This window comes from Macaca thibetana, chromosome 15 (assembly GCF_024542745.1).
Source record: "Macaca thibetana thibetana isolate TM-01 chromosome 15, ASM2454274v1, whole genome shotgun sequence".
Classification (NCBI taxonomy): Eukaryota; Metazoa; Chordata; class Mammalia; order Primates; family Cercopithecidae; genus Macaca; species Macaca thibetana.
In genome coordinates this window covers 53,817,733-53,841,620 of record NC_065592.1, presented here as the reverse complement: position 1 = coordinate 53,841,620, position 23,888 = coordinate 53,817,733, and the positions used below count along the sequence as shown (strand labels likewise).

Here is a 23,888-nt window from a genome sequence, read left to right as displayed (position 1 = left end):
ATAGAGGTAACTCTAGTTACTGCTCTCAATAAGACAACTGATCGAGCCAAAGGAATAGCCAGTATTTTTCAAGAATAAATATCTTACTGCAAAAGCAGTCATTAAACCTCGTACATTTACGTACTTTCTTTCATTCTGTCTTCTCTAAATACCTACCCTGACCATAAATGGCAGTATGCAGGAAACTCCTGTTTTGAAGGGTGCAGTACGTTGCAGACTACGTAAGAAACGTAACTGTTACAATGTACTAAAATCTAGTATAACCAGTAATCAGTACACTTTGAGTAGTAACTAGTAATTACATGACACCAACTTGCTTTTTGATCAATTTATATTTTAAGAATACACATGTATTCTATTTTAAACAAAAGCACTCATATTTCAGATTTATAAAACAGGCAACTTAAATGGAGATTTTAAACAGATAGATATACATATAATGTATATATTTTTAGACAGAGTGTCAATCTGTTGCCCAGGCTGGAAGGCAGTGGCACAATCAAAGCTCATTGTAGCCTCAGTGTCCTGGGCTCACGCAATCCTCCCACCTCAGCCTCCCAAAGTGCTCAGATTACAGGCATAAGCCACCATGCCCTAAAATAATTATCATCAAAGACTTACTCACATTACAAACAATTCCCTAAGGAATATATTAGATATTTAAATATTCTCATTAGAAATAAAATGGTTCCATTTATACATATTGCCTAAATGTAAGGCCTATTTAGCAGCATCTTTTTTAAGTCAACAATTTCAAATTAAAATTTGGTAACTAATTTAAAACACACCCATCCTCTGCTAAGAAAGCAGTAGTGGCTAGAAAAAATAGCTCCAAAACACTCATATAGAAGCTACTTTGGTTGGGTGCAGTGGCTCATTCCTATAATCCTAGCACTTTGGGTGGCTGAGGCAGAAGGATCCCTTGAGCCAAGGAGTTTGAGACTAGCCTGGGCAACACAGGGTCTCTACAAAAACTTTACAAATTAGCTGGTTGTCATGGCTCATGCCTGTGGTCCCAACTACTCAGGAAGCTGAGGTAGGAGGATCACTTATTACTTCAGCAGTGACCCGTGATTGAGCCAATGCACTCCAGCCTGGGTGACAAGAGAGCAGCTGCCTCAAAAAGTACCTACTTTGTGTTATAACTTATTTTGAGAACTTAAGATTTTAAAAATTTATTTATCTTCTACAACTATGATACTATCTCAACACTGTTTATCATCTGTAGGAAAATGCAGCATCATTTTCACTGATATCTCCCTCAAAATCACTCAATAAAAGCACATTCATTTAAAATTAATAAAGATATTTAGAGAAAGCAATTTTAAAACTTGCTAAGATTTCCCTACAGTATTTACACTTTTATTCCTTATATATAAAACCTCAATCCTGATTATTTTATTGTGTTATTCAAGACTTAAATTTCATTATAAGCACATTCTTTAGAACATAATCATCTAATATTACAGGCCAAACTAATACCTGTTCTCATTTTTAGTGCTATTTTAACTAGAATAAAGCTTTTTTTCCAGCCCATTTCCGATCAGAGACAACACTCTAATTCCAAGACTCCATACTACCTATTTACTTAAAATTGCTGCTTTGTTAAGCAATGTTGTCTTAATCTGTAACTTTTACAAATGTTGTCACAATTCCTAATAGTTTTAAAACACTACAAAACTATACATGCTAAAGTTTTTAGACAACCTGAAATAAAATACAAATTTGCTCATTTTCTTTTCCCTAAGGTGACAATACCATTCCTTGCCTTTTTTCACTCTTTGAAAAATTTTACAGATACCTGGGCCAGGCACGGTGGCTCATGCCTGTAATCCCAGCACTTTGGGAGGCTGAGGCGGGTGGATCACGAGGTCAGGAGATCAAGACCATCCGGGCTAACATGGTGAAACTCCATCTCTACCAAAAATACAAAAAATTAGCTGGGCGTGGTGGCGGGCGCCTGTAGTCCCAGCTGCTCGGGAGATTGAGGCAGGAGAATGGCATGAAACTGGGAGGTGGAGCTTGCAGTGAGCTGAGATCGCACCACTGCACTCCAGCCTGGGCAACAGAGCGAGAGACTCCATTTAAAAAAAAAAAAATTTTTTTTTACAGATACCTAATGGTTGTACATATTTATGGGGTATATGTGGTATTTCAAATACAAGCATACAATGAATAATGATGACATCTGCATAACTGGAATATCCATCACCTCAAACACTTAACATTTCCTTGTGCTGGGAACATTCTAAAGTTTTCTCTTCTACCTATTTCAAAATAAACAATAAATTATTGTTAACTACAGTAGCCTATTGTGCCACTGAACACCAGAACTTATTCCTTTTATCTAACTGTATTTTTATATTCACTGAACTAACCTTCTTCACCCAACCTCTCCCCGTACCCACCCCAACCTCTGGTACCCACCATTCTATTTACTACCTCCATGAAATCAATTTTCTAAATTCATTAAAAAATGAAGGTATTTAGAAACTATGGATTTTGTATCTCCACAGTACCTAATCTTCATCTCCATTAAAACTGTTGTAACGCTCATTATTAATTTCAAATTTCAAACTAGCACACTATCAAAAATGTCTTATGGCTACTGCTTTCTTGTTACTATTGGTAGTAAAAAGGAGCTATCTTAAGGTATGGTAAAAGTAGGGAAATAATCTTTAAAACAGCAATAGAAAGAAAAATCTGGAAAAAAAAATACATTTGAAAGCTGACCTTAGAGGAGAAATAGAATTTGAATATATAAAGCTGGCAGTATGAGAGGATAAACTGTAAAGATAAATTTAGAATCTTTAAAGCTTGTTCAAAACACTTGTGCATAATTCTGTATCTTAAAATCTTTAATGTGTTACAAGAAAACTAACACACATAGGTTACATTAAATACCATACATATACACACATATATGTACACCTCATACTGAAAGATGTCACATCACAGCTTCTTAGACAATTCTATTGATGTTATGTCCTTTCTAATTAAAACTATAATAAAAGACACTTTGGGAAGCCAAGGCGGGTGGATCACTTGAAGTCAGGGGTTCAACACCAGCCTGGGCAACATGGTAAAACCCCAACTCTACTAAAAAATACAAAACTTAGCCAGGCGTGGTAGCATGCACCTGTAATCCCAGCGACTTGGAAGGCTAAGGTGGGAGAACTGCTTGAATCTGGGAGGTGGAGGTTGCAATGAGCTGAGATCACACCACTGCACTCCAGCCTGGGCAACAGACCGAGACCCTATCTCAAAAAACAAAAACAGAAACAAAAAAACACTATAATAAAAAAGCATAGGTCGCCCATTAAAAGAAAACACCAAATTTTTTCATGTATTTTAATAACACAGAGTGCTTTAATCTAGACATATTTGAAATTATTTTTCTTCATTAAAAAAGCTGTATGTCTTAGTTGATAAGAAGCTGACAAATTGATATGATTGTTTCTAAAGCCAACTTTTGTCCTTTATGTATTTTCCCCTTCAATCAGAGTCTCATTTTATAAACGTTTTGTATATTAAACATTCAGACAAATGAAGTAGTAGGCAGTGCACTGAAATACAATGTCATATAAAGAACTGCAGCACTCAGCTCTAATTTTTGGCACACCCGGAAAGTTGCTTGATCTGATTTTTTTTTGAGCAACTAAGAAATCCAGACTGTGGTGCAATCTCACTTGGAATGTTGGAAACAATTTCAAAAATTTTAAAACATTGCTTAGGTCATAGAAAATGACCCTATTGTTCTAGGCAACCAATCTATAACTTTGCTTATTGTCCAGATTTTAATCAAGTACATTGTATTAGTTTTCTATTGCCACTCTAACATACTATCACAAGTTGAGTGGCTTAAAAGAACATATATTTATCCTCATACAGTTCTGAAGGTTGTAAATCCAAAATAAGTCTTAACTAGAATTAAGTTGTAGGTAATTTCTTGCAGAGGATCCAGGGAAAAATCTATTTCCTTCCTGTCTTTTCCAGCTTCTAAAAGGCAGCCTACATTCCCTGGCTTGTGGATCTTTCCTCCATCTTCAAAGCACATCATTTTAATCTCTGCTTCCAGCATCTCTTGCCTTTTTTTTTTTTTTTTTGAGACGGAGTCTCATGCTGTGGCCCAGCACTGGAGTGCAGTGGCGCGATCTCAGCTCACTGCAAGCTCCGCCTCCCGGGTTCACGCCATTCTCCAGCCTCAGTCTCCCAAGTAGCTGCGACTACAGGTGCCCACTACCATGCCCGGCTAATTTTTTGTTTTTCAGTAGAGACAGAGTTTCACCATATTAGCCAGCATGGTCTCGATCTCCTGACCTTGTGATCCACCCGCCTTGGCCTCCCAAAGTGCTGGGATTACAGGTGTGAGCCACCGCGCCCAGCCCAGCATCTCTTGGCTTTAACTGTCTTATCTCCCTCATATAAGGATCCTCATGATTATACTGGTCTCATCTTGATAATCCAGAAGAGTTTTCCCATCTCAAGATCCTTAATTAATCACATCAGCAAAGTCTCTTTTGTCTTTTAAAAGTACATATTCACAGATTCTGGGAATTAAAATCTGGATATCTCTTGGTTGAGGGGGAGGTCATTATTCTATCATATATGCATTCTAAAGGGTTTTTTTTTTTTTTTGAGATTCCTTAAAACTTTCTATATAAATGGTCATACTTCTGTATTGGTAAGTGCCCTGTGCAGATGTATCATTTATTGTACCTTTTCTATGTTTAGACAATATTTGGATACACAAATACCACTGTACCACAACTGTCTACAGTATTCACTACAATAACCTGTTGTACAGGTTTGGAGTCTAGGAATAACAGGCTATATCACATGGCCTAGGTATGTAGTAGGCTACAGTTTAAGCATCCCTAATCTGAAAATCCGAAATCCAAAATGCTCCAAAGTATGAATTTTTTTGAGCACCAACATAATGCCACAAGTGGGAAATTCCACACCTGACCTCTTGTGACAGGTGCACAAAAGCATTAAAAATATTTGGTCAGGGCCAGGCGCGGTGGCTCAAGCCTGTAATCCCAAGCACTTTGGGAGGCCGAGACGGGCGGATCATGAGGTCAGGAGATCGAGACCATCCTGGCTAACACAGTGAAACCCCGTCTCTACTAAAAATACAAAAAACTAGCCGGGCGAGGTGGCGGGCGCCTGTAGTCCCAGCTACTCGGGAGGCTGAGGCAGGAGAATGGCGTAAACCCGGGAGGCAGAGCTTGCAGCGAGCTGAGATCCGGCCACTGCACTCCAGCCCCAGCGGCAGAGCGAGACTCTGTCTCAAAACAACAACAACAACAAAAAATATTTGGTCAGGAGCGGTGACTCACGCCTGTAATCCCATCACTTTGGGAGGCTGAGGTGGGCAGATCACAAGGTCAGGAGATTGAGACCATCCTGGCTAACACGGTGAAATCCCGTCTCTACTAAAAATACAATTAGCTGGGCATGGTGGTGGGCACCTGTAGTCCCAGCTACTCGGGAGGCTGAGGCTGGAGAATGGCATGAATCTGGGAGGCGGAGCTTGCAGTGAGCCGAGATCTTGCCACTGCACTCCAGCCTGGGGACAGAGCAAGTCTCCATCTCAAAAAAAAAAAAAAAAAAAAAAAAACTAAAAATATTTTGTAACATTGGCTAGGTGCAGTGGCTCATGTCTGTAATCCTAGCACTTTGGGAGTCCAAAGTGGGAAGATCACTTGAGGCTGGGAGTTCAAGACCAGCCTGGGTAACATAGTGAGACCCTGTCTCTACAAAAAATTTAAAAGTAAGCCAGGGACAGTAGCACACGCCTATAGTCCCAGCTGCTTAGGAAGCTGAGGCGGTTCACTTGAGCTCAGGAGTTTGAGGCTACAGTGAGCTATGATTGCACCTGCACTCCAGCATCCGCAAAAGAGCGAGACCTGCCTCTAAAATAATTTGTTTAATAAATAAATGTTGTGTAAAATTACCTTCAGGCTATATATATAAGATGTATATGAAACATAAATGAATTTCATGTTTAGACTTGGGTCCATCCCCAAGATAACAGTATGTATATGCAAATACTCCAAAATCTGAAAAAAAATCTGAGATCCAAAACACTTCCGGCCCCAAGCATTTCCAATAAAGGATACTGAACCTGTAACATCTAGGTTTGTGTAAGTGTAGTCTATGATGTTTGCACAACAAATCACCTAACTACACATCTCTCAGTACAACTCCCCATTATCGTCACATGACTGTGTTTTCCTCAGATGAGTACAAGGGTATATAACTCTGCATTCCTGCCTAACTGCATCCTTCTTTCACCCAACAGATGAATGGTAACTTAACCAAGTATAGAAGCAAGGGTTGCAATTTCAGTTGTATGAACATGTTACTCCATTATCTTATTACAGTTTCCGGTATTGCAGATGAAAAATCTGATCTTTTTCCTTCTTTGATGTGTTATGTTGACTGGAAGGCTGTTAAATTTTTCACTTTATAAAAAAAAACTGCTTCCATGTTATTTTTTCCCTGCAATCCTGCCTAGAACTCAGTGAACACTTTTTTTTTTTTTTTTTTTTTTTTTGAGACAGAGTCTCGCTTAGTCGCCCAGGCTGGAGTGCAGTGGCGCGATCTGGGCTCACTGCAAGCTCCGCCTCCCGGGTTCACGCCATTCTCCTGCCTCAGCCTCCCGAGTAGCTGGGACTACAGGCGCCCGCCGCCTCGCCCGGCTAATTTTTTGCATTTTTAGTAGAGACGGGGTTTCACAGTGTTAGCCAGGATGGTCTCGATCTCCTGACCTTGTGATCCGCCCGTCTCGGCCTCCCAAAGTGCTGGGATTACAGGCGTGAGCCACCGCGCCCGGCCTGAACTCAGTGAACACTTTAAATTTGAAGACTAAAATTTGTTTTTCAGGTCAGAAAAATTTTCCTATATTTATTAAGTATATTTCCTATATTTGTTATATTTTCCTATATTTATCACACAGGAAAAAATTCCTATATTATTGAATTACTATTTAATAATTCCTTAATGATTTAGTATTTTACCTCTTCTTTCTATGTTTCATTTTCTCTTTCTAGGATTCCTATTTATTATACATGAGGATGCTAAAGCCTTCTAACTTACTTATTTTCTCTTATGATTTCCATCTTTTATATTTTTGCTTTGTGATCCATTCTTTCAGGCATCTAATTTGGTACTTAACAGTAACGATCCCCTACTCTGATTAACTTACAGAATTTAGTTTAAAAAAATCATATTTTTCAGCCCAAGAATAATTATTTGTGCTGCACTTGATTTTCCATAAGAGCTCATTTTATTCCCTGCAAGTGTTCATTCCTCTAACAGTTTAATTTAGTTTAATTTAGCGTGGCATGTGCTTTGTTTCTTTCAAGTAATCTTTTCTCCAGATATCAAGATCCTTTAAAGATGTTATATATGTATTCATGCATGTGTTTATGCATGTCATTATGGTCAATTCCTTGGGACTCAGGTTTAGCAGCTACTCTGAAACTGGCAGAAAGCAAAGCAGTCTCTCCCTCCACAGATCCACAATGAAGAAGTAAACCACTATTCTTTGAGATATCTACTCCCCAGTTTTTTTCAGGTTCTCCCAGACTCAGAGACAGGAAACAGCTGGTGAATTCAATTCTATCTTCGACTTACAAAATGAAAGTAACCAGGCATATTCACGCAAGATATATGTTAACTTTCCCTTTCCCATTCCCCATCTTCCTCCATTTCCCCACAGGAGTTCTCAGACCTCAGTAAACCAAGTTTTCCTCAAGATCCACCACTTTGGCCAGGCGTGGTGGCTTAAGTCTCTAGTCCCAGCAGTTTGGGAGGCCAAGGTGGGAGGATCGCTTGAGCGTGGGAGAGAGGTTTCAGTGAGCCAAGACTGCATACTATACTCCAGCTTGGGGGACAGAGTGAGACACTGTCTAAAAAAAAAATCCAACACTTTCCTCTAGGATCTTCAATGCAAATCAGCAAGTACCTATCCACCCCAAAGTAAACATCTTTGTAGTTATTATCTTTGCCATGATTCCCAAAGGGCCAAAATCTTACCAGCAACCAACATCCATCTTACTCTGGAGAAACAGATACACTACTACATGGCTACTAGTCAAAGAAAAAAGGAGCAACATTAAAGTTTCCTTCTTCCCTGAAACACTTCCTCTGACTTTGGAGAAACGTACACTGAATCTTTGAGATTTGTACACACGGAAGTTTTCCACAGGTATCTTTGCACAACATTATTTGAAAATCACTGCATTTAAGAATAGTTCCTCAAAGTGATTTGAAGTTAAGGATATCTCATTTCATCCAAGATAATGTCTATTTCTGTTTATTTTTGTTGTTGCTTTGTAGTAAATTCTAAAAAGGGAAAAACTGCTGTTTATGATGTCATTTTTTCCCAGAAAATTTTAACAGATTTATAATTATTATAAAGTTGAACCACTGAAACTTGTTCACTGAAATATTTTGACTTGCATTAATGCTTTATGTCCCTGAATTTATGTTAAAAATTCACACATAAATAAAAATGGAAAAACTGGAAATACTTGATTTCTATCCCCTATTTTTTCACTAACAATCATATACTTAGGTACTGTGACGGTTAATATTAAGTGTCAACTTGATTGGATTGAAGGATGCAAAGTATTGTTCCTGGGTCTGTGAGGATGTTGCCAAAGGAGGTTAACATTTGAGTCAGTGGACTGGGAGAGGCAGACCCACCCTCAATCGGTGAGCACCATCTAATCAGCAGCCAGCACAGCTAGAATAAAGCAGACAGGAAAAGATGTAAGAGTAGACTTGCTGAGTCTTCCGGCCTTCATCTTTCTCCCGTGCTGGATGCCCTTGAACATCAGACTCCAGGTTCTTCAGTTTTTGGATTCTTGGACTTATGCCAGTGTTTGCCAGGGGCTCTTGGCCTTTGGCCACAGACTGAGGGCTACACTGTCGGCTTCCCTACTTTTGAGGTTTTGGGACTTGGACTGATCCACCATTGGCTTCCATGCTCCTCAACCTGCAGATAGTCTATCATGGGATTTTACCTTGTCATCATGTGACTCAATTCTCCTTAATAAACTCCCTTTCACACATACATATATCCTATTAGTTCTGTCCCTCCAGAGAACCCTGACTAATACAGGTACCTTTTGACTCTATGGCAAAAAAAATCTAAGCTCAAAACTACCAATAACAGGAAAAAAATTGTGGGGGGTTTCTCTTTTAGAGAATGAAATGTTTCCCATCACAGTGGCTTCTTAAAAGGACGTTCTCCATGCTGACTGGGTATCTTTTGGCATAATTGTTATACATTTGGCATGGATAGCACACAGGTTGGTGTCTTCAAAAAGGTCAACCAGATAGGCCTCACTTGCCTCCTGCAAAGCACCAATAGCTGTTGTGCTCTGCAAACACTGGTCTGATTTGAAGTCCTGAGCAATTTCTCAAGCCAGACTGTGGAAGGGAAGTTTGTGATTCAGAAGTTCAGCGGACTTCCAGAAACAACTGATTTCATGGAGGGCCATAGTACCAGGCCTGTAACAACGAGGTTTCTTCACCACTCCAGGAGAGGGTGCACTCTCGTATGCAGGCTTTGCAGTCAGTTGCTTCCTGGGTGCTTTGCCACCAGTTAATGTGCAGTCTGCTTTGTAGGAGCCACCATATAGCAACCTCCTTACTTAGTCCGCTTTTCCTTCACCTAGAGTTCAGTAAGCTAGAGACGGCACCAGCCTTGTAGAGTCTCAGTGGGTCAGCAGAACAGGAGAAGTTGTGAAAACCTGTCATCTTTCTTTATTTTTGAGATGGGAGTTTTGCTGTCACCCAGGAGTGCAGTGGGGGGGATCTTGGCTCTCTGCAGTCTCCATTTCCCGGGTTCAAGTGACTCTCCTGCCTCAGCCTACCAAGTAGCTGGGATTACAGGCGTGCATCACCAGGCCTGGCTAATTTTTGTATTTTTAGTGGAGACCGGGTTTCATCACGTTGGCCAGGCTGGTCTCAAACTCCTGACCTCAAGTCATCTACCCACCTTGGTCTCCCAAAGTGCTGGGATTACAGGCATAAGCAAGTGTGCCAAGCCCTCTCTGTCATCTTTAAACCTTAAATCCTATTCCATAACTTTAGAAAAAACCTTGACTAAAAATCAAAATGGAGTCACCCATGCTTTGGGATGCTGAGGTGGGAGGACAGCTTGAGGCCAGGAGTTCAACATCAACCTGGGTAACATAGCAAGACCCCATCTAATTTAATTTTTTGTAGAGACAGGGTCTCACTATGTTGCCCAGGCTGGTCTCAAACTCCTAGCCTCAAGTGATCCTCTCAACCTGTTCTCACAAAGTGCTGGGATCACAGGTGTGAACCACCATGCACAGCCATTGCTGTAATTGTTTAAAAAAGTTAAATAGCTACTATAATTGGCTATCTCCACTTGGTATAGTTTGGCTATGTCCTCACCCAAGTTTTATCTTGAATTGTAGTTCCCGTAATTCCCACATATTGTAGGAGGAAACTAGTGGGAGACAACTGAATCATGGGGGCAGTTTCTCCCATACTGTTCTGGTGGTAGTGAGTAAGTCTCACAAGATCTGATGGTTTTATAAGGGGAAACCCCTTTCACTTGGTTCCCTCATTCTCTCTTGCTGCAGCCATATAAGAAGTGCCTTTTGCCTTCCACCATGACTGTGAGGCCTCCCCAGCCATATGGAACTGTGAGCCCAGTAAACCTCTTTTTCCTTATAAATTAACCAGTCTCAGGTATGTCTTTATTAGCAGTGTGAAAACAGACTAATACAGTAAATTGGTACCAGAAGAGTGGGGTACTGCTTTACAGATACACAAAAATGTGGAACTGGGTAACAGGCAGAGGTTAGAACAGTTTGGAGGGCCAGAAGACAGGAAAATGTGGGAAAGTCTGGAACTTCCTAGAGACTTGTTGAATGGCTTTGACCAAATGCCGATAATGATACGGACAAGGAAATCCAGGGTGTGGTGGTTTCAGATGGAAATGAGAAACTTGTTGGGAGCTGGGGTAAAGGTGACTCTTGCTATATTTTAGCAGACTGGCAGCATTTTGTCCTTGAGCTAGAGATTTGTGGAACTTTGAACTTGAGGGAGATGATTTAGGGTATCCACTGGAAGAAATTTCTAAGCAGCAAAGTATTCAAGACGTATGTGGGTGTTATTAAAAGCATTTGGTTTTAAAAGGGAAACAGAGCATAAAAGTTCAGAAAATTTGCAGCCTCCAAAGCCAAAGACAAACCCATTTTCAGAGGAGAAAATCAAGCCGGCTGCAGAAATTTGCATAAATAACAAGCAGCCGAGTGTTAATCGCCAAGACAATGAGGAAAATGTCAGAGGTCTTCACAGTAGACCCTCCCATCACAGGCCTGGAGGCTTAGGAGGGAAAAATAGTTTCATGGGCCAGGCTTGGGGACTTGGTGCTTCAGAGGGCGCAAGCCCCAAGCCTTGGCAGCTTCCATGTGGTGTTGAGCCTGCAGGTGCACAGAAGTCAAGAAATGTGCACCTGCAGGAGGTTTGGGAACCTCCATATAGATTTCAGAGGATGTATGGAAACACCTAGATGTCCAGGCAGAAGTTAGCTGCAGGGGCAGGGCTCTTATAGAGAACCTCTGCTAGGGCAGTGCAGAAGGGAAATGTGGGGTTGAAGCCTTACACAGAGTCCTCATTGGGGCACTGCCTAGTGGAGCTGGGAGAAGAGGGCCACCATCCTCCAAATCCCGGGATGGTATATTCACTGACAACCTGCACTGTGCACCTGGAAAAACCTCAGACACTCAACATCAGCATGTGAAAGCAGTTAGGAGGTAGCCCGTACCCTGCAAAGCCACAAGGGCGTAGCTTCCCAAGACCATGGAAACCTACCATTTGCATCAGTGTGACCTGGATATGAGACATGTAGTCAAAAGAGATCATTTTGGAGCTTTTAAGATTTAACTGTCTTGCTGGATTTCAGACTTGCATGGGGCCTGTAGCCCCTTCAATTTGGCCAATTTATCCCATTTGGAAAGGGTGTATTTACCCAATGCCTGTATCCCCATTATATTTAGGAAGTAACTAACTTGCTTTTGATTTTACAGGCTCATAGGCGGAAGGGACTTGCCTTGTTTCAGATGAGCCTTTGGACTGTAGACTTTTGAGTTAATGCTGAAATGAGTTAAGACTTTGGGGGAATGTTGGAAAGGCATGATTGGTTTTCAAATGTGAGGACATGAGATCTGGGAGGGGCCGGGGCAGAATTATATGGTTTGGCTGTGTCTCCACCCAAATCTCATCTGGAATTATAGCTCCCAAAATTCTTACATGTTGTGGAAGGGAACCAGTGGGAGATAATTGAATCATGGGGGTGGTTTTCCAACCATCAGATCTTTCACAGTGGTTCCCTCATTCTCTCTTGCCGCCACCATGTATGAAGCACCTTTCACCTTCCACCATGATTATGAGGCATCCCCAGCCATGTGGAACTATGAGTCCATTAAATCTCTTTTTCTTTATATATTACCCCGTCTTGGGTATGTCTTTATCAGCAACATGAAAACAAACTAATACACCATTAAATGGCTTCTAACAGTTGAAAACATAACACTAATGCCCAGGTATGAAGAAGTAAAGCACTTAAGCCTAATGGCACCTCAAAAACTGGAAAAAAATAATAGATTTTTAAAGAGGGAAAATAAATATAATCAAGCAGAAGCTCAATTTAGGATTCTCTATAAGTAGCATCAAGAAACAAAATGTTGATCAATGTGGGGATTGGGGGAAAGAAATTTTTTTAAAAACAAACAAAGTGATTAATTTAGATAATTTAAGGAACTTTAAAATATTAAAAAGTTAACAGGCCTTGTAAATGCTTAAACTAGCTGAACTAAATTAGTATACTATATAAATGATTTAAAGCTAAGTATTTTGTAGGAACGCCAACAGTAAGATGTTAAAAATGTGTACACTTTCTACTCTATGTTTTCTTTTTTTTTTTTTTTTTTTTTGAGACGGAGTCTCGCTCTGTCGCCCAGGCTGGAGTGCAGTGGCACGATCTCAGCTCACTGCAACCTCCGCCCCTCCAGGTTTTTAAGCAATTCTCTGCCTCAGCCTCCAGAGTAGCTGGGATTACAGGCGCGTGCCACCATGCCCAGCTAATTTTTTTGTATTTTATTAGAGACGGGGTTTCACCATCTTGGCCAAGCTGGTCTTCAACTCCCGACCTCAAGTGATTTGCCTGCCTCAGCCTCCCAAAGTGCTGGGATTATAGGCGTGAGCCACCATGTCCGGCTTACTCTATGTTTTCATATAAATTACCCGATAATACTCCTACCCAATAGCATTCTTTTAGAAATGAAAAAAATTCTGCATTTCAGGTTAACTATGTACTTCTCTATGCTACTGCCCCTGGTAACCTCTTCTTATGTGTATTACTGCCTGTGACACAAGTATTTATTTTTCTTTTATACTTCATCTTTTTCTGATCTAGCACAAGTCTTTTATATTCTTCAGGAAAAATGCTAAGCTTTGCAAAGAACAAGTCATTCTTTGGAAACTACCAAAATAATTATTTTAAGCAAATAGCATCAATAGATGCTCAAATTAAAAGATGAAAGTTTGATGTGCACTAATGAAGAAAAAACTAATAATTAGCATGTAGCTTCTTGATTAGTCAGCACCCCAAAATGGGTATTTTTTTAATCATCCCAATAATCAAATAATACATATTTATAGGTAAAATATGTAGACTTACATGAACATAACTATCTCATCTGTGAAATGAGGCTATTATTGACTAATATTAATAGATACATAGATGAATTTCATGAGATCAATTGTTCTATGCTGTTTAATATAGTACCTGGTAGAGTAAGTGCTTAATAAATAGTGAGGATCATGAAGAGTATATTCAAAATCCAAGTAAGAGTGATTCTGCTTTAGGTTGGCACTGCTATTGTTCTATATCTATGTGGAGTAGTTTTTAAAAACCATCTTAATCCTGAAAGTAGTTCACTCCATCCTCATATATACCAAAAGGACCAATCATTACAAGTAGACAAATAAATCTTTCTATACCACTGAATGATTTTATAAATAAAACACAGAAAAACAATCACAGCTTTGACATAAGAAATCACCAAAGGAATAACAAAGACATTTTGAAATAAAAATGAAAGTTTTTAAACTTACTGACTGACTAAATCACATCCCATCTTAGAACCATCATCTGCTTCCTCTTCCATATCAGAATCCATTCCATTGTCACCTTATAAATGAAAGAAACTATTGAAAGCACACTTATAAAAACGTTAAAATGATGTAATCATTACATTAAAAAGTATAATCTTTAAAAGTTATGCATTAAAGAACTTTATACTGGGTCAAAATTTAAATTTTTAATTGCTTGTATTTAAAATAATTTTTTCAATGCCTTAGGTATTTCTCATTGACATCTTTTGTTTTGTTTTGTTTTTTAAGACAGAGTCTTGCACTGTCACCAGGGCTGGTGTGCAGCGGCACGACCTCGGCTCACTGCGAATTCCACCTCCTGGGTTCAAGCAATTCTCCTGCCTCAGCCTCCCGAGTAGCTGGGACTACAGGCGCCCGCCACCACGCCCGGCTAATTTTTATATTTTTAGTAGAGACGGGGTTTCACTATGTTGGCCAGGCTGGTCTCAAACTCCTGACCTTGTGATCCGCCCGCCTCAGCCTCCCAAAGTGCTGGGATTACAGGCGTAAGCCATCGCGCCCGGCCTCATTGCCTTCTTTTTACCTATTATATAAATGTATACAGACAAGAAAATGTGTATATACACTTACACACTACATACATAAATATGTATCTATTTCCAGAGTTACAAAATGCCATCAATTTTACATTTAAAAATGAAGCAATCTCTCTGGAAACTAAAAGGCTCCAATTTTTGTTTCTTCTTCTGTCATGTTAAAGCTAAAATCCTTGCAAAGTTCCAAAAGGAAAAAAAACATGCCTGAGAATCCAAAATTCTAGAGGTGTGAGTATCACAAAGAGTAGTCATACTACAGGCAGACAAACAAATATTGGTAAATTGCATGGAAGTATTCTAACTCTACATCTGGGTCTTACTAGAGAGTAAACAGTATGCAATAAGTAACTAAACACTATAAAAAATCTAAAGCAGAAAATTAAAAAGATTTTAAGGGAAATTCTTTGCCTTTCCAATAATTAATTTTTTTACAGATTTTTGGTACTTTTTAAAATTTCATTTTATTATACTCTTACCTATATATACTTTATTTGGAAAAATGATATATTGTCTATTCTTGAAATGCTTTTCTGATATGTAAACTATATTTTTTAGTACAAATAGAAGTAAAAATACTCTTCAATGATAACCCAGTAACGAAATTAAATATCCAAGTAGGAGAAAGAATACCTCAGGATTTATGCTGAATATAGTATTAATTAATAAGTTGCCAGAATGTAAAAATATGTATTCTTACCCTCAAGAATCTTCAAAATTTTTTTTTCAGACAGGAGCTCTAACTGTTCCTGGCATAGTTTTTTAATTTCTTCTATTGAACAGTTCTAAAGGAAATGACATTTTAAAAAATGCATTTATGTAACACAGCCCCAATGTAAACTGGAAAATTTCAATCATAAAAATTTAAGTTAGCAAAATCTTACAATAAAATAAATTAAAGCCTCAAGTAGATTCACATCTTCTCCTGGGATGAAATCTGAAAAACTGCCAGTTAATGTGTGAACACTGTAGATTCGATGGGAATGCATAAAGCTGTATTTATTATCAAAGAACAAACTAAAGAGTGAGACAGTTTCCCAGCTATTCTTAAGCAATCTATTTATGTTAAGTAATTATTCTAAAGGTTTAAAATATTAAAGTCTTGTATCTTTAGATACATGATCTCGGGCTTGAGTGTCCAAGGTCAATTTCTACAATTGTAAAACTAGAACAACAAATATTTCCCTAAATAATTTTCAAAAATAATCAAAAATACTTGTGAATCTAATGAAATATAAACTATTATTAACCATTACTGTTTGTTGTTACACAGCAGCATATTGTGACATTATTTCTTAAAGCACCAGAAATATTATATGTCCAATTTAGTTACCATCATTCCCTGCATTTAACAGAATTATCTCCACAGGGTCAATAAATTTCTTGCCTAAACATTTTATCTTGGCAAATTTTTAAATATACAAGGCTGTTTATGGTTGTTTATTTTACAAAATCTTTTCAAGTAGCTTGTTTTAGATGCAAACATCCAATTAAAAACTGCATTAAGGCCAGGTACGGTGGCTCACACCTGTAATCCCAACACTTTGGGAGGCTAAGGTGGGAGGATCACGAGGTCAGGAGTTCAAGACCAGCCTGGCCAACATGGTGAAACCCTGTCTCCATTAAAAATCCAAAAATTAGCTGGGCGTGGTGGTGCGTGCCTGTAATCCCAGCTACTCAGGAGGCTGAGGCAAGAGAATTGCTTGAACCCAGGAGGCAGAGATTGCAGTGGGCCGAGATCACGCCACTGCACTCCAGCCTGGGCGACAGAGCAAGACTCTGTCTCAAAAAAAACAAACAAAAAAACGCATTAAGTAAAACAAACAATTGTGACAAAGAACGTTGTATTTCTATGTATGTATCTAGTGTGATGTGTAATGAAGTACCTTTAACACATCAGGAAGCATCTTCTGTAACTTCTTCTCTCCTATAATACAGAAGCACTGCTGAAGCATTTCTTTTTTGTCTGATATATAGAAACTAACTGGTTTCAATGACACAGTCAGGTCCAGTCCACCTTCTTCAAGGTCACTGTGCTCTGCCAAGAATAATTCTTTTTCCAAAGTTGGCAAAATATATTTGGTTTCCTAAAGTTAAAAGAATAAAGAACCATTAAACAATACTATTTAAAATATAAAGAATATGTACATGACATCATACATTTTCATTTAATAAATTCTTCTTCATCAAAAATTCCCAAATTCTTTGCACATTTCTCTAAAACCATAGGAGAGAATATTTGTTTAATATTCTTTGATTTTCCTCTCCATACTGCAATTAACTCAAGGAGTAGCTATAAAGGGAAGAGATACTTAGGATACACAAACAAAAGTATACTAAATATTGAATAATTTCTTAAAGTTTTAGACTTTTGAAGAATTAGGATTTTCCCCTAAAAGGCCATTCACCCAAAAGCTCTATGTATGCATAATCATTGTACTTAAATTCATATAAATAAATTAAAGTAAAAATGTCACAAATCACAAATATACAGAAAAGTAACATACTTACCAGGAGCTATCATCATTTTTAAAACTTACATAATCATAATCAAAGTAACCAAGTAATTTCAGTAATTTAAGATATTTCTGTCCATTTTACTTTCTGTCTCCCTACTCTATCCAGTCTCTTCAAATCTACTGCTGTAGTTTTGTTCCAAACTACCAAAATTTTTTGCCTAGGTTATACCAATAGCCATTGAATGGGACTCCCTGCATCTAATCTGAGGTCTCTCTGTTTTGGACACTGTTAGCAGAATGGATTTTATAAAATGTATATGTACTCATCCTTCTTGTTTCAAACCCTTCAACGAATTCCCATTGCTCTTAAGGTAATATGGCCTACCTGACCTTCATGCTCATTCTTTGTGTTTAGAACACAATCTTCTTTGAATTACTCGACTGTAACCTATTCTCCTTCCTTCAGCTCATACAGGCAGGGCTTTGGCGTACTGTTTTCCTATGACAGTCTTTCCTCTTTCCTTTCTCTATCACACTATATTCACAAGATTAACAAATTCAGATACTTCGGACAATTCAACAGTCACCTCCTCTGGAAAATCTTCCCTGACCACAGAGGTCAGATAGTTGTTTACAAAGCAGTTTTAAAATAGGTCAATTTTAAAGAACACTATGATAATTAGACTGAAAAAGTAAAAGAATCAGCACTTGTTCTAACAGCTTACAATGAAATAATGTAGAGAAACTGGAATCCTCATACACTGTTAGCAGGAATATAAAATTGTGCAGCTACTTTGGAAGCTAATTTGGCAGTACCTCAAAAAGTTACCGTATGACCCAGCATTTTCATTCCTAGATATATACCCAAGAGAAATGTAATGATATGTCTACACAAAAACTTACTTGTTCTTAACAGCATGACTCATAATAGCCAAAAAGCAGAAACAACACAAATGTCCATCAAGTGATAAATGGAAAAATGACATGTTGTATAGCGGTACCTACACATATGTGGTACATATGTACAGCTATACAAAAACAAAACAAAATGTGATATAGTAGCCATAAAAAGGCATGAATCTGTGATACAAAGGAATGAACCCTATGTGCTACAACATGGATGAATCTTGAAAACATTATGCTAAGTAAAAGATGCCAGACACAAAACACCACATATTATATAAGCTAAAAGTTACACATAAGGTTGCTTTCTGGAGTGATGAAAATATTTTAAATCTGACTAGGCAGGGCACAGTGACTCAGCCTGTAATCCCAGCACTTTGGGAGGCCGAGGTGAGCAGATCACCTGAGGTCAAGAGTTCAAGACCAGCCTGGCCAACATGGTGAAACCCCGTCTCTAATAAAAACAGAAAAATTAGCCGGGCAGGTGGCGGGTGCCTGTAATCCCAGCCACTTGGGAGGCTGAGGCAGGAGAACTGCTTGAACCCAGCAGTCTGAGATTGCAGTGAGCCAGGATGGCACCACTGCACTCCAGCCTGGGAAACAAGAGGGAAACTCTATCTCAAAAAAACAAAAACAAAAACAAAAAAATTGACTGTAGTGATGGTTGTACAACTCTATGAATATATGCAAAATCACTTAGCTGTACATGTGAAATGGGTGAATTGTATGGTATGTCAACTATATTTCAATAAAGTTCTTCCCCCAAAAATAGAGAACTCAGCGGGGCAAGGTGGCTCATGCCTGTAATCCCAGCACTTTGAGAGGCCGAAGCGGGCAGATCACCAGGTCAGGAGATCTAGACCATCCTAGCTAATACGGTGAAACCCCATCTCCACTAAAAATACAAAAACATTAGCTGGGCGCGGTGGCGGGCGCCTGTAGTCCCAGCTACTCGGGAGGCTGAGGCAGGAGAATGGCGTGAACCGGAGAGGCGGCGCTTACAGTGAGCTGAAAGCGCCACTGCACTCCAGCCTGGGCGACAGAGTAAGACTCCGTCTCAAAAAATAAAAATAAAAACAAAAATTAAAAAAATAAAATAAGGAACTCAATACACAACAGATATAATGGCACTCTCTAAAGTTTGAAATGTTATCTACAAGCCTAATATGTAATGACCTTTTCTTCAAAAATACATTAATTTTTCATTAGAAGATGGGTTTAGTTCTGTACGCAAATGTTTTCAATATTCAACTGACCAATGTTGTTGGTCTCCCCATTACAACGGAGTGTTAGAACTAGGGAAACTGGCCAGGCGCAGTGGCTCACGCCTGTAATCCCAGAACTCTGGAAGGCTGAGATGGGTGGATCACCTGAGGTCAGGAGTTCGAGACCAGCCTGGCCAACATGGTGAAACCCCACCTCTGTTAAAAATACAAAAATTAGCTGGCCATGGTGGCGGGTACCTGTAATCCCAGCTACTCAGGAGGCTAAGCCAGGAGAATTACCTGAACCCGGGAGGCAGAGGTTGCAGTGGGCTGAGATGGTGCCTCTCACTGCACTCCAGCCTGGGTGACACAGTGAGACTCCATCTCAAAAAAAAAAAAAAAAAAGGAAACTATTTAAAATAAGAATGGTGATATGCAACACTGAATCTAGAAAGGGTGGGAAAACTGAATAGATCTATATTAAATAATTTTTTAAAGAGTGTTTTAAAAAATCACCCTAAAAATCTCCACTAGACCCAGATACTTCTGACAAATATTTGAGAAGAAAATATAAACCATTCTAGAACACACCAAAAAAACACAAAGCTTCCTAATTCAATCCATTACAAAAATAAAAACTACAGACTGATCTAATTTAGAAACACATATATAAAAGTAAAAACACTGATTTCCAGCCAAGTACAACAAACCAAACAGAACTTGTCCCAAGACTCCAAAGACTGTTTAACATCAACTAACTTATCAATAAATTACAGTATCTGATTAAAGGAGAAAAAGTACGTGATCATCTCAACAGAATACCAGAAAACCACCTGATAAAATCTCTACATAAAGAGAAACTGTACTCTACGAAAGAGAAAAATGAGCAGAGGATATGTACAGAAAATTACACGAGAAGGAATCAAATGGCAAATAAAAATATTAAAATGTTCAATCTCACTAATCAGGAAAATAAAAATTAAAACAAATACAATATTAATTTGACCCATTAGTCTGGCATTTTTAAAAAAAAATGGTTATCAAAAGCTAGTTAAGAATTTCAAAAATAGGTATTCTTATATATGTACTGTTTGCACTATAAATCTGTAAAGTCTCATTTGGAAAGCATTTGGCGGCATTCACCAAGTTTTTAACAGCACAAACTTTGACCCAGGAATTTCAGTGCTGACACTCTCTCCCAACATAACTCTTGTATAAGATATATACATAAAGGTGTTCGTAGTCACAATACAAAAAAAACCTGCAAACCTAAATACCAAAAAAAATAATAAAATACCAGGCAGTCACTAAAAATAACAAACCACGTATATAAAGAAGCCTATCACAACAACGCAGGTACTCAACAGCGGGAATAACACAAGACAGCTTAAATGTAGCAACTTAAATACACATATCTGACGAGGAGTGATTAAAAGAGGCCGCGTATCAAAATATTAATGGAGGGGCAAGAAGGACTTAACGCTTTCCCTTTATTTCTGCATTGAATGAATTTAAATTACATTGTTTTGAAACAAATTACGAACTTTTTTTAAACGGCGTTCTCTTGGTAGATTGGTGGCGTATAAAGAACATGGCCTTTGTAGTCAGATATTTGGATTCAAACCTAGGAGCTATTAACAAACTCTGTGACTGTGGGTAAAGTTTCTTAACTTCCTTGGGCCTCAATTTTCTCATCAGTAATGTGGAGTTAACCACATCTATGAAAAGATGAACACGAAGGGAGAACTGTTTGGCTTGCAAGGGAAATGAAGGCTAGCTTCCAACTCATACTCTTCTGGGAGACTGAAACCATAGGAGTGGAAGGAGCCAAGAGTATTAAAAAAAAAAAAAAAAAAAAAAAAAAAAGAGATGATCAGGAAATCCAGAAACTTGACGTTCAAGATTCAAGACACGGATGGGAGTGTGGGGCTCACCAGGACTTAGGTAGGAACATGAACCTCAAGCACGGACGACCTTGGGATCGCCGCGCTAGCAGTGAGCTCCAGCCGGCGCCCCATCCCTCTGGTAGCCCGACTTCTTCCGAAAAAGCAGCAGCTCCGGGAAGCGGCCAGAGGGGCGCGCACGCACCTGCTGCAGGGAGCCCGAGACGCTGGAAGAGTCGGTACTCCTCCGCTTCCGGCGCTCACTACGCTCCACGCCGCTCCCACCGCCGGTGACACTTCCACTACAGCTGGCGTTCCCACAGCAGCTGACGCTCCCGCAGCCCCCGACGCTCCCGCAGCCGCTAGTGCTTCCACTGCCGCCGCTGGCCAAGGCGGGTACGATGTCCGGGGCCGCGAGCGCCGCAGCCGCCTCCTGACTGCTACGTTTGCGCCGTTTCTCCCGGGAGGACTTTTTCCCCGTCATGGTCCCTCTGCTGCAACCATCGGAGGAAAGTCTGCTGCCTGGTGTGACCGAAACCCGACTCCCGCGGCAGTGGGCGGCAGGCACTGGCGTCGCAGGTTATGCGTCACTTCCGTCCGTGACACAGAACGTGGTGAAGCGTTATGGGCCAGGGTGGCGGAGGGGTTGCTAGAACCAGTTGCGCTTCCTCCTCCGGTCGCTGAGGTCGGTTGGAGTGTGTAGCGGGTAGCCTGTCTAGACAGTTTTTGTTTTGTTTTGTTTTGTTTTTATACCTCCACAAAGCATAGAAGGTGGAACTTATGTCCTTTTACCTTCGAAACTTTTTAGTGTTAGTGTTTGTCAGTTTACAGTAAGGTTGAAGTATAGTTGTTGATTCTCCATTTCCGTTTACCTCCAAATTTTAAGATATTAACAACGCTGTAACAATAAAGAGAACCTAGGGAAAAGTTGTTGCATCTCCTTTTCGTCATTACCTGGGCAAATTATGTATTTCTTGCGTAGAGTCTAACATGGACAAGTAAAGAGCTTGAGTTCATTTTTAAAATTGAAAATGGGTCAAAGCTTTATGAGATTTTATGGGTGGATGTAATCTAAACAGAAGGCAGATTTTGAGGAAAGGGAGCTAGAACACTTAAAAAGTGAACCAAGGTCTTTGCCATTTCAGCAGGGGCCTTTAGCCACTGAGGGAAAAACGTAGAGCCTGGGGCAAAACTAGCTGGGTGGTAGTAATTCTGTGCCTTTCCCTGGGGTAAGAAGCAACTAAAGAAGCTTCCCTTCACTTTGTCTCCTATTTGTCTCAGTCATTCAGCAACTACTTAAGTGCCTAAAACAAACCAGCCTAGGGTTAATAACTAGGAATACTTCCAGCCCTAGGAAAACTGTCTTCCCCCAGGCCCCACTCTTAAATTGGTCTTCTAAGGTAAATGCTGGGACTGAGCCCAGTGTGTTCCCAGGGGTTCCATTAAGTATCACACTCATTAAGAGTCATATCTGAAAGGATTGAGAGTGTTGTGTTCACAGATGGGAAAAATACATAAAATTAATAACATGTTACATTTATAAACCTGTTATGAATTGTGTCCCTGAAACCATCCTCATAATTTTAATAAAACTAAATTGCTAGAATTTTTTTTTTTTTTGAGACTGAGTTTCACTCTTGTTACCCAGGCTGGAGTACAATGCACGATCCCAGCTCACAGTAACCTCTGCCTCCCGTGTTCAAGCGATTCTCCTGCCTCAGCCTCCTAAGTAGCTGGGACTACAGCCATGCGCCACCACGGCAGGCTAAGTTTGTATTTTTAGTAGAGACAGGGTTTCTCCATGTTGGTCAGGCTGGTCTCGAACTCCCGACCTCAGGTGATCCACCCTCCTCAGCCTCCCAAAGTGCTGGGATTACAGGTGTGAGCAACCGTGCCCTGCCAAATTGCGAGATTTTTAACAAAAGATAAGTTTTGAGTAGAAGCATAGCTAAACATTAACAAACTTTTCCTATAGCCCACTTCCTTATAGCTGCTTATTGCTTTATAGATAGTATCTTTGACTCAGTTAAGAAATCTCAAGTTTCCCATTTTGAGATATTTCCCAGATTCTGTACTCCAATGGTGTTATAGGAGTTAAGAAATTATTTTAGGTAGATAGAGAGGAAAAGCGGTCTTTGGAAAGTTTTTTTCCTTTTAAAGCAGCTCCAGAAATGTTCCTTGTCTAGCAAGAAAGCTGGGCTGGCAAGCTTTGATATGCAAATGCAGACCATTAGAAACTTGGTTTACTCAGTATGGCGATTCCCCTCTTCTTCTTGTCCCCACGTGCCTAGCAATATGACCATCCCCACATACCCCCACATGTGTAGAACATCATGGCACCCTGCATTTGCATATTAAAAGACTAGGGTGGGAGGGCCACTTTTTTTGCAGGCTATGTGAATGACATACCTGGTCAAACCAATTCCCTGGGTCATATGCAGATTCGTCACCACCTCCTCCAGCCTCATAATTGGCTGTTGCCTGCTGCACGTGGGATTCCCTCTTTTGGCTTGGAGCCCTCTTCCCTCTGGCTGTGTATGATGGAGCCTCTTATTTCTTGCATATTAAATTCTCCATTCCTTAAAACCACTCCACTTTTGTCTGTATCATTTTATTTAAACCAGCATGAGATAAAGGACTCCTCCAGTCATTGGAACCATATCAGTGGGG

The 23,888-nt window shown here is 39.6% G+C and overlaps 1 protein-coding gene across 1 annotated transcript in view; it reads right to left on the bottom strand.

The window, feature by feature from the left end:
- The window catches only part of CAAP1 (caspase activity and apoptosis inhibitor 1), a 54,046-nt gene extending 31,900 nt beyond the window's left edge, over positions 1-22,146 (bottom strand). The window contains exons 1-4 of the mRNA XM_050759609.1: positions 21,424-22,146; positions 16,655-16,855; positions 15,469-15,553; positions 14,176-14,251 (exon numbers count right to left, since the gene is read on the bottom strand). Of these exons, the coding sequence (XP_050615566.1) occupies positions 14,176-14,251; positions 15,469-15,553; positions 16,655-16,855; positions 21,424-21,702 (641 nt within the window). The 5' untranslated portion in view covers positions 21,703-22,146. The remainder of the gene's footprint in view (positions 1-14,175; positions 14,252-15,468; positions 15,554-16,654; positions 16,856-21,423) is intronic.
- Positions 22,147-23,888: the final 1,742 nt, after the last annotated feature.